General features: G+C 45.3%; 1 protein-coding gene and 1 long non-coding RNA gene across 3 annotated transcripts in view; one reads left to right on the plus strand and one right to left on the minus strand.

Moving 5' to 3' along the window:
- LOC108304607 overlaps positions 1 to 3318 on the plus strand; it is a 10834-nt gene extending 7516 nt beyond the window's left edge. The window contains exon 2 of the long non-coding RNA XR_001825327.2: positions 540 to 3318. This is a non-coding gene — a long non-coding RNA (uncharacterized LOC108304607). The remainder of the gene's footprint in view (positions 1 to 539) is intronic.
- The window catches only part of BCL2 (BCL2 apoptosis regulator), a 202565-nt gene extending 193114 nt beyond the window's left edge, over positions 1 to 9451 (minus strand). Inside the window, exons 1-2 of one of the 2 annotated variants that reach the window (XM_017528869.2) lie at positions 8586 to 9451; positions 7493 to 8362 (exon numbers count right to left, since the gene is read on the minus strand). In XM_017528869.2, the coding sequence (XP_017384358.1) occupies positions 7493 to 8080 (588 nt within the window). In that variant the 5' untranslated portion in view covers positions 8081 to 8362; positions 8586 to 9451. Of the gene's footprint in view, positions 1 to 7492; positions 8363 to 8585 lie in introns of those variants that run through there. The other variant, XM_037738632.1, reaches the window with a different exon arrangement.
- Between the last annotated feature and the right edge of the window lie 1960 nt (positions 9452 to 11411).

An 11411-nucleotide genomic window follows, 5' to 3' on the forward strand; every position in this document is an offset into this window, starting at 1 on the left:
TTTTTTTTTTTTCAATAAATAAAAGCATGCATCCTTTCCCAAATAACTGGATCCTGAAAACCCTTTCCATGACCATCCCTGCCCTGGTTCCTGGGAGCCCAGGGTTAAGTTTTGCGGACAATTGCTCGTTTCCCTCAATTAGGACTTCTTCCAATCATTGTCTTCTTACACTATCACTTTAATGGTTAGTAAATGGCTCTGTCTCACTGTTCTTATAATTTTGTTATAAAATATCTCAAAACCTCTCTCTGTGTTTTCAGTGTGTGTGTGTGTGTGTGTGTGTGTGTTTAAAGATGCTGGCAGGAATTGATAAAGGGAACGGCTAGGAGATGGCCCTGAAATTTTATACCCAGAAATGCCAACGCTGCCATCCTTTATGGAATTGCTTTTTTTTTTCCAAAAAGATAAATCAATATTTAAAGCTGATGATATAATTTGTACTTAATTTTCTTCCTATTTTAATTGTAAATCAGATATCAATATATCTGAGATATAGCATTGAACTAAGAGGACTAAGTATGTGTCTCGTATTCTCTTAGAAAATTCTAATGCAGCTGAGAGGAATATTTGGCTGCAATTCAATTTCAGAGTTAATATAGAGATATAGCATTCATCATGTTGTAAGGCAGAAAAAATATCATCTTAGTTATCTGCTAAGGAGAGCTGGGAAAAGTCAAGAAAAGACAACTTGCGACACTGATCCTTTGTTTGCTGCTCCAAGCATTAAAATTGGTAAACTCACCATACTCTGTTGCAGCTTAACTGTCTGTTCGACAGTTAAAAATAAAGAAATACAGTAACTGGATCTGTCACAAGAAAAGATGTATTGGTCTCAATGGAAAAAAACCTCCCCTGAAAAATTAAAGCTTCATTTGACACAATGGGTTCTCGGGTTGTTTTCAGGAGACATGATAAAAAGCAGAGTGGAGTCAGTCATAAGTTTCTGACTCATTACATAGAAGCCCCAGAGAGCTGATTATTAACTAAAAATGGAACACGGTTCTATCCCGTATTGAAGGCAAAACAAGAGGCAGAATGGAAACACAAATTTCCCCATCGAAGCATACGTGGCCCAAACACGGTGGTCAAGGGCAGGTGTCTTCCACAGTTAACCTGCTTATGGAATACGGCTGATCGCCCAAGAAAATCACGCGAGTCACTCTCAGTATGTTGCTACGAGTGGCCGTACTGGTATGCCAGGGAGATTCCCTTTCTCACATGTTTAAAAGGGCATTTGGGGAAGTAGTCCTTACCCTAAGCTATTTTAGTTTAGTTTGTCAAAAATGTATCAGAGGCTCAAGTATAACCTCACTATAATCTTGCACTGCAGAAATCAAAGCAAGTAAAAATTTTGCCAGCAGATACTATCTTTTCTCTGCACAGGGTTAAAGTTTATAATTTCTGGAGGGAAAGGATAGTATCTGGTCACAGAATTTTGACCTGCCCAGCTGCCTGCAGCATGTTTGGGGTGAGGGTTACCCTCTCACTTTGGTTAGACTCCCCACTTCTGCTCCCTTTTGCTGGTATCTAAGCGCATGGCTGTTTTCCTCAGGTGAATTCTACCCTTTGTTAATTGGATGTTAACAAGGAGCTACACCTGAGAAGTCCCTCTCTGATGGAATGATGAGGTAGGTAGGGATGGTCATGGTCACGGGGGTGGTGGCACCTATGAGAAAGCCCCATGACTTGAAAGAGAGAGGAATAATCATTCAATCCTTACTCACACTGAAGGACAGATGGATGCATCTTTTGTCTGGCAAATGGCAAGCAGAGAAATGGTGCTGTGGCATATATAGAATTGGACATATATCAGAACAACAAGTGACAATCTATAAAAATATGTTTTTAAGTGAAAACAGCTTTGTTAGCATTTTAAAAGTTTTACAATCTCCATTTAAATAAACAGGACCATAAGCCCAAAAAGTCCGAAGGCAAACACCTGCTCTTTAGGAACAGGAGCATCACGACGGACTGTGAAGTTCTGTAAATAGCACTGTAGATGCGTCTCAATAAGTAGAACAGTAACATAACCTCAAACCAAAACAAAACAGAAGCTTTTTCCCTCCCTCAAAGGAAGAGCCCTGTTCTGGTTCAAAACCTCCTTGTATTTTTTGGCATACAAGTTATTTAAGAAAGATAGTTCTTCAAATTACCCTGTTCCAGTCAGTCTAATCAGAGCCTTGATTGTCTTTTACTTAAAAACAATTAATGAAATGTTTTAAGAATTGTAGACTGCTGTTTATTAAGTCTTCTTAGTGTGCATAAATAGTGCTTAGTGGGTTAATATTTAACAAGGGAACTCCCCCTGCCTTTCAGTTCTCTTAAGCATATGTCTATGTTATACAGTATTTTTTAAAGTACCTACATTTTGTCTCTATTTAAATTAGGCCTAATGCACACATGAACAGCCATATAGTCAGAAATAACATTCTTAGGCCAAGATTGAAGTACATACAAAATAACTTATAGTTACTTGCTTTTTCCCTCTAAGTCTCTGAGTCTAGGATCAGGCTTATCAGGCAGTATGGTAATGGTGAGTTTCTTCAGGCACCTGCAACACTCGCCTGTGAGTTTATCCAGGGCAGAGGCTCCTTCCCATGTCCCCAGCCTAACCCAGGGCAGGACTCATGTAAGACTGGCAATCATGTCTGTGGAATAACTGTCTCAGTCCTTGGATGATTTTCATCATTGATCCTGTTTAGACATCAAATATTAAGGTTGCTTTAACCAAACCAAGAGGCACGAAAGAGAAACTTCACAGTGGGGTAAATTCACAGAGTGGTCTCCTATGTGTAGCTGACAGAAAGGATGACCAGGTTGAGAAGTTACTGTTATGCCTGAATAAGGTGATATTAGATTACTTTAAAAATGCTGAACAGAACCTTTGAACCTCAAATACAATATATCTCTGGGGGAAAAAAAGAAAACTTTCTACTTGTACACTACAAAGACAGTGTTGTTTGCTAGCACAAATGCACTTCTGCTGAGATACTGCTTTGCTAAACTGCTGCTAAGACACAATGAGTGACCTTAGAAATGGGTGTGGAGGTATACCGGGTGGGAAGCATCACGTTAACACACAGCACCCACACACTCACTCACGAGTGGGCTTATCATCCCTCCAAAAAGCACAATACTACTGAAACAGAGATAAGAAAAAACTACAAGAATTTTGCTTGCTTTTTTTTTTTTTTTTACTTTGTGGCTTTCTGTTACCTGGTACACTGTGTGGCCTGATGACATTTAAGTAATCTGAAATGTACCAGTTCAATCAAAGATTGCTAAAAAGAACAATCCGTTCTCATTAGAAAGTACAACTCAAAGTAAAGAATGCGCAAAAGAAAGCCATGTTTTCAATGGACATTAAATAGCAACAAAGGCCCTAAAACAGAAAAGAGAACTCAAGTTAACCATAAAATTTTATGAAGGTCCAGAAACATAATCACTCCACAGCACATGACTGAAAACTCCAGGAGCAATAATATGCTTTTTTCTACTAAATAAATTATTGAAAGGGGTCATGTGATTCTTAGCAGGCAGAAAGATACACTTTCCCAAGGAAAGTTCATCATGAAATATATTAAGACTAGATCATCTTCAAGCTATTTTTAATCCTATCGTTTTGTTGCCAAAATTGGCCATACACAGCCAATCCTCAGATACTAGAAAAATGATGCTCTTTCATATAATTTGTACACTGGCATGAGAATGGTATTGCTTTCTAGTTAATCAAATGTTTTGCTGGATGTGGACTGCATTCAGAAAGGAAAAACTGCTTGCTGACTAACTAATGAAAAGGAAGCTGTCTTCCTAAACTACCAACACCAAAAGACCAAAAAGTAAGTCGGATTACCATCTCATCAATAGAATAAAGCTCATCTCCTCCAGTCTCCTGCCTGAATCATCTCATTTTTCTAGTAGTCCATATCTCACTCTCTCCTAAGACCTGAAGCTGAATGTCATCACAGTTCAGTTTGGGAAGCCGCTCACCATCATTTGCCCACAACTCAACCCCTGCCTGCAAGAGTCCCTTTGTCTTAAAGCTGTTGCAAGGTCACTAAAGTCATTTCCAGAATTTAAACTGTGTCAGGAGGAGATAAAATAATAACTAACAGAGCTATTAAAAGAGCTCATTCTCTTGCCTTTAATTGAAGAAGAGAAGTATCTTACTTCTTAATGGAACCAGTGATGCCAATACAAATTGGATAACTACCATGAAAAATATTTGCGAGAAGACTGGGCTTGTAGTAATCTACCTGCTTGCTATCTCTCCTTCATCCCAATTCATGTCTTCCTAAAGTCAGATAACGCGAGCGGAATATTCAGTATTCCAAGTAATACTACAGATCCTTAAGGTCACTGGAAGGGGACAATGCAGAATCCATCCCAGGTAGCAATGCTTCCTAAAAGATGCCACCAGGAACCAAGGATGGTAGCCAGCATCACTAATTTTAATGTGCACAGACCACATATTCTGACTCAGAATATGTGAGCTCTGGGGTAGGAGCTGAGCTGTTACATCTCCAAGAAGCTCCCAGGGGGTGCATGTGCTACTGGTCTGTAAGCCACACTGAGCAGCAAGGGTTCCACATTTTCTAGAACTGCTGCTCTCTCACTGCCTCCTCTGTCCTGCCTCTCTAGATGCCACACAATGCCTTATTCAGACCTAGGAATAAAGCCACAGTCCACTCTACACCCAATTACTTCTTTAGTCTTTATTTAATTTGTAGTCCTCTGGGACAGTCTATCAGAGGCTGATCATTCCAAGGACCTGATTTCTCCATGTTATGGAACACAAAATTCAAACAGATTTCCTCAGCCTCGCAAGGTTCTCATTTTGTAGGAGCAGCAAAGAAAAAGAAATGACTTGAAGTCTAAAGCCTGGAGTATTCAATGTAGCATTCAGGAGATGGGCTTATCCACTGAACCCTGGGGACAGTGCAGATTATTGGCACATGTCAAGAAAATATGCTAGCTCTCTTCTGAAGCTTTACCATTAAGGCTACTTTACACTGTAAAATACAACATATTATTAGAGATGTAACCCCGATTGGTGTAAATTTGAAAAAAATCTGTATGCCATGCCTAAAATAACTTTTAGATTAATAATGCACATTTGAAATGATAGGCAAATCATTTATCATTCTCAAACACTACCACTATTATTCCAAAGTGTCCAATGAGCGCATTTCCTGGTGTGTATGTATGTGTGTGTGTATATATTTTTATTTATATATATATATATATATATACACACACACACACATACATACTCTAAATTCCTTTGTTTTCCTATATAGTCACCATCTATGCATTGTTCTGAAATTCACAGATTTCTGTTCTGAAATATCTATTACATATTTTACCATCAGCCATCTGTGCTTCTGTATGATTTATTTTTACTAGAAGCAGTTTTGTCAAAAAATGTTTATCATGTTCTATGGTATGTCATTGTGGTTTGGCATCACAAAATGTAGCCTCTGCATTTACCAACCTCAGATACCTGTTGACCACAAAGATAGGTCTACTATGAAAACTCTGTTTTAAGGAAAGAAAAAAGTGAGGCTTTACTTAAAAAAAACCTTCAGTTCCATGAGATGATAACACTGAAATTCAGCAGCAATTATCAAGGATGTATCTTAAGTCCTATCATCATGTGTCTCTGTTTCCCATGTTTTTATTAACTTACTTGATAGACAGATACCAGTTACCACCTTGGATTTCCTTCAACTAGAAAGAAAATTTTTAAATATGAATTTTTCATGAAAATATGAAATGGTAAAACTATTAAATCATTTTTACTTTGGTTTAAAAGGATCCTTTTGGAGTCTGGAAGTCCCAACATTTTTAGTTATGGTGATTAAAAATCAAACCACCTACTTAACCAAATATTTAACAAAAATATTCTTTTCACCCTTTAGCAAATTCTTCCCGAATTACTAAAGATCTGATAATGTGAGATCTCAACAAACAATTTGAGAAGAGCATTTAAATTTTAGAAATTTAAATTGGGGTATTTTAGTTCATCTTACTTTTAAACACCAAACAGTGGCATCAATATTTTGTCAACTTTGGTCAAATAAGATCAGATGTTCCCATCAATCATGTACTTTTCTTGGCCTTTTCTCTATTTGGCCCCTTAATATGAGCACACTTCGTGAAATGTAATAAAAACATGTAGTGTGCTTCTTGACATCTAATTCACTTGCAGTCATTTCTAGGCTTTTTTCTCCTGTTAGGACCTATAAAGTAATGACATTAGTTATTCTCCCAAGAGACTATAAAAGGAAGCAATGAATTACACCCTTTTTTTTTTTTTTTAAAGATAACTCTTCAGATTAAAACAAAAACTGTAAAAACAAACAAAACAAAAAAACAAGAACACTTCAGACAGGAATGACTTTTTTATAAATTCATCATTTTAGGTATGAGATACAGCTCTCCATTACAATCCTTGAATCTTAGGAGCTGCACCTCTCCCCTAAAGTACAACTGTATGGTACAATGATGAAAGCTCTATCTAGCACAGCACCAGAAAAAGATCATCTCACATATGTTCTTCAAAGCCACAGGTATCAATCACTTCAACTAAAGTCAGGGTATGAGAGAATCCACAGCTAATAATCAATTCTTCTACGCCGTACATAGATACCTAGACGCAATTTTTTTCAGGAGAACACAAAATTAGGTCGACTTTAGGTGGTGAAAAACAAAAGATTCTAACAACATTCTAGTAAATTAGTAACTCATACAGAAATTATAGAACATAAAGAATGTAGCCGATGCAAATTCTGTCACTGACGAGATAGCAAAGCCATAGACCAATAGCCCTCAAGACACTGCGTCACGCCCACTGGAAACATGGAACACACTGGAGATTCCAGTGTAAGGACTTTGGAATGTCAACTTAGCTCTTTACAAACACAACTAAGTTTTCCAGGGAAAGGGACTCAGGTTGGTTTTCCTCTTTTGGAAAATTGTACCGCGTTAGAAAAGGCGTACCCTTAGTCTTCTGTGGAGTCTGTTCTTCTCATTGGGGTGTTCTCAAATGTAAGTGCACCAGGGTCGTGTCTCAGGGCAGCTTGTTTAGGGTGCAGACTGTCAAGACCCAACCTGGCATCTGGTTCATAAGCAGTCCCTGAAACCTCCCTCGGGTCCCAACGAGCTGCTCAGGCCAGGAAACTGTGGTCCTGGGGACTCCTGGACCTCCAGCTCGAGAAACACTGAAGGAGTACCATTGACCACCACATCCTACTGGACCTCCTCAACTAGAGAGCAAGTTAAAGACTTTAGATGGCAGGCGTCATCAGTCGAGTTGGGAGAGAGCACTTTGTCCGTAGGAAGAGGTATGGACGCCGGGAAGCAACAACCCTGATATTATTTCACCAGCCCCACAGCCTCCCCTTACCCCAGGAGCCCACCCGCTGCACTGCAACCCCCACATCTCGGACCTGCGGCCTCAGCCCAGACTCCCATCACCACGTGCACCTACCCAGCCTCCGTTATCCTGGATCCAGGTGTGCAGGTGCCGGTTCAGGTACTCGGTCATCCACAGGGCGATGTTGTCCACCAGGGGCGACATCTCCCGGTTGACGCTCTCCACACACATGACCCCACCGAACTCAAAGAAGGCCACAATCCTCCCCCAGTTCACCCCGTCCCTGAAGAGCTCCTCCACCACCGTGGCAAAGCGTCCCCGCGCGGTGAAGGGCGTCAGGTGCAGCTGGCTGGACATCTCGGCGAAGTCGCGGCGGTAGCGGCGGGAGAAGTCGTCGCCGGCTTGGCGGAGGGTCAGGTGGACCACAGGTGGCACCGGGCTGAGCGCAGGCCCGGTGGCGGCGGCGGCGGGGGCGGCCGGGGGCGACGGCGGCGAGGTCCTGGCGACCGGGTCCCGGGGCGCGGCGGGACCGGGCGTGTGCCCGGGCTGGGAGGAGAAGATGCCCGGCGCGGGGGCGGCCCCTGGGGGCGCGGCGCCCACATCTCCGGCATCCCACTCGTAGCCCCTCTGCGACAGCTTATAGTGGATGTACTTCATCACTATCTCCCGGTTATCGTACCCTGTTCTCCCAGCTTGCGCCATCCTTCCCCGAGGAAAAGCAGCGGGGGCCAATGGCACCTCTCGCCCCAGCTCCCACCCCACGGCCCCCAAAGAAAGAAGAGGAGTTATAATCCAGCTATTTTATTGGATGTGCTTTGCATTCTTGGACGAGGGGGTGTCTTCAGTCACGCGGAACACTTGATTCTGGTGTTTCCCCCTTGGCATGAGATGCAGGAAATTTTTATTCCAATTCCTTTCAGATCTTTATTTCATGAGGCACATTAGTAGTAAGTATTGTTATATCAGTCTACTTCCTCCGTGATGCTGAAAGGTTAAAGAAAAAACAAACTCATAAGTTAAAAAAATCAGGTGCATTTTCCTGTATACACTGGCTGAAAGCAGGGCACACACACTACAAGTAACACGGCTAAAAAGAATGTATTAAACTGCCTGGAAATTAAATTTACTCGAATGCACTTTAAGTAAAAAATCTCAAATGTTTTCATTGAAAGTTACATTAAACCAATTTCCTGTGCAGAGAACTTACTTGTATTTTTTAAGAACAGCATGATCCTCTGTCAAGTTTCCTTTTCTGTAAAACCAAAACAAATGCATAAGGCAACAATCCCATCAATCTTCAGCACTCTCCGGTTATAGCTGCTTTGAAACTTCCCAATGAATCAGAAGTCGGGGGGAGGGGGAGTAAAAATTAGGAGGATTTCCAGATCGATTCCCAGACTTCTGCTTCACAGAAATGTCAATCCGCAGGAATCCCAACTGGAGATCTCAAGAGCTCGAGAAAAAAAGGCAGCGGCGGCGGCAGATGAATTACAATTTTCAGTCCGGTATTCGCAGAAGTCCTGTGATGTTTTCCCCTTCTCGGCAATTTACACGCGCGCACACACGCGCGGGCACAGGCATGAATCTCTATCCACGGGACCGCTTCACGCCTCCCCGGCAGAGAGACAGGGGAGGGGGGACGATGGAGGAGCCGGGGACTGGGGCAGCAATCCTCTTCTGATTAAACTCCGAACAGCAAATGCATTTTCCGAAAAGCTGCTGGATAAATGAAGGCAGGACGCGCCTGGCCCGCCGGTGCCGAGCGCGAGAAGCCCGCGCTGTGTGTGGTGCGGCGAGGGGTGGGGAGAAGGAGGTGGTGGGGGAGGGTTTTATTTTTTCCCTCTTTTCCTAAAAAGGATGACTGCTACGAAGTTCTCCCCCCTGGACCCCCTCTTCCGCTGCACCCCACCGGCGCACCCCGCCTCCGGGCTGCGCACCCTTTCTCCTCCTCCTGCTCCTGCGCGACGGCGCTGGCTGCGGCCGCCTCCTGGAGCTCCCGCCGCGCAGCCCGCTCCGAGCGCAGACGGCCGCCGGCGGGGAGGGCCCGGCGCCCCGGCACCTTCGCTGGCAGCGGCGGCGGCGGCGGCGCGGCGGGGCCAAGGCGAGCGGCGGGCGGGAGCGCGGCGGGCGGGCGGCGCGGAGGGGCGGGCGCGGGAGGAAGGGGGCGGGCACGGGGCGGGGGTGCCTGTCCTCTTACTTCATTCTCCGCATAGCCCGACCGGTTTCCTGTGCGTAACGTCACACGGTTCATTCAAAAAAAGAAGAAAGAAAGAACCCTCCTCTGAGCCGCCCGGCCGCCCCCTCCGCCCCGCTCGCTGGCCCGGGTTAAAGGCGCCGCGGCGGACCCGGGAGCTACGCACCCCGCCGGGGGCACATGGCGCGCGGGGCCGCGGCCGGGGAGGGCGCACCCCGGCCGGCCACCCGCCCGTTCCGCTGCGTTCGCCGGGCCTGGCCGGTGGGTGGCGCGGGCGGCGCAGGCCTCCCGCGCGGCCGCGGCGCGGTGGGTGTGAGCGGGGCCTTCTGCTCAGGCCTGTGGTGGGCCGGGCGCGGACTCGGGGGTCGCCGGCGTCCCCGAGGGGGTGGGGGCTCCCGGGGAACCCCACGCGGCCGGGCCGGCGACGAAGAGCGGAGAGGGGCGGCTGGCGGGAGGGTGCGCCATGAAAACAAGGGCTGGAAAAGCGCCGGGAACCGCCTGGACCCTTTCTAGCCGAGTGAGAGAAAGAGAGAGAGAGAGAGAGAGTGTGTGTGTGTGTGTGTGTGTCGCCTGGACCCTTTCTAGCCGTGTGTGAGAGTGTGTACACGCGCGTACACACACACACACCGTGTTACCGGCGCTCTGCCCCCGGGGGAAGACACAGGCCAATGCCACCCCCCCCCCCACCCCGGAGCAGGGGGACCTCAGCGCTTCCCTGCGATGAAAACGGGCGACTCTGAAATGTTTTAAGCAATGTCCAGGGACGCCCCAAGCGTGGTGTTTACTTTCAAGTGGCTTCCTAGGTGTCCGCGCACTACACACGCGCGCGCATTCTCGCTGGTGTCCACCTGAATACCCAGTACTTGGCCAAGGCCAGGCAGAACTCAGCGCGCCAGAGAAGGGGCCAGCGAGGGGTTATCAAGGGCTTTAAAATGATTTAAGTCAATGTTGTTCCTCTGTCCGTAACACGTTCTGCACTGGGTTAGGGCTGCAAGCTAAGGAGTTCTACATAGTAACTTTCAGGCCCACCGTCCTAACGCTTGGGTGGGTGGGCTCCTAAAGGTCTCCACCTTTCTCCACCTTTGCCTTGTAGCCAATCCTAGGTAGCTGCACTTTCTCAAATGATGTACGTAGATACTCACATCCACACTCGCAGACGTGTGTAAGCGCAGTCAGTTTTAAATTCAGCATGAATAGCCCCTAACAGAAAAGGACAAGAGGACAAACAAGTTGCACGTGTTTATTTTTATCTCCAAGAGTCTTTGACAAATAAGGCACCGAGAAAAAAAGAAAAGGTTTACCAGAAGCACAGCGGCTTAATAGGGCTCAAGTTCAAATATATAGGGACAATGGATTATTGTGATCAAGAAAGATGACAAATGAATACTACAATGTGTACAAATATGCTCTATCTTTTTTTTCTTTTTTTTTTTCTGGATTACAGGCGTGAGCCACCGCGCCCGGCCTTCTTTTTTTTTTGAGACAGAGTCTTGTTCCGTGGCTGAGGCTGGAGTGCAGTGGCGGATCTCAGCTCACCGCAACCTCTGCCTCGCCGATTCAAGCGATTCTCCTGCCTCAGCCTCCTGAGTAGCTGGGATTACAGGCACACGCCGCCAGGCCCAGATAATTTTTGTATTTTTATTAGAGACGGGGTTTCACCATATTGGCTAGACTGGTCTCGAATCCCTGACCTTGTGATCCACCCGCCTCGGCCTCCCAAAGTGCTGGGATTACAGACGTGAGCCACCGCGCCTGGCCTGACATCTTCCTACTCTAAATCGACACCAGATTTTTAAATTATTTTTACATAGTTGGTTTTTTAACTTTTTTTTTTTTTTT

This window comes from Cebus imitator, unplaced genomic scaffold (genome assembly GCF_001604975.1).
Source record: "Cebus imitator isolate Cc_AM_T3 unplaced genomic scaffold, Cebus_imitator-1.0 Scaffold55, whole genome shotgun sequence".
Taxonomy (NCBI): Eukaryota; Metazoa; Chordata; class Mammalia; order Primates; family Cebidae; genus Cebus; species Cebus imitator.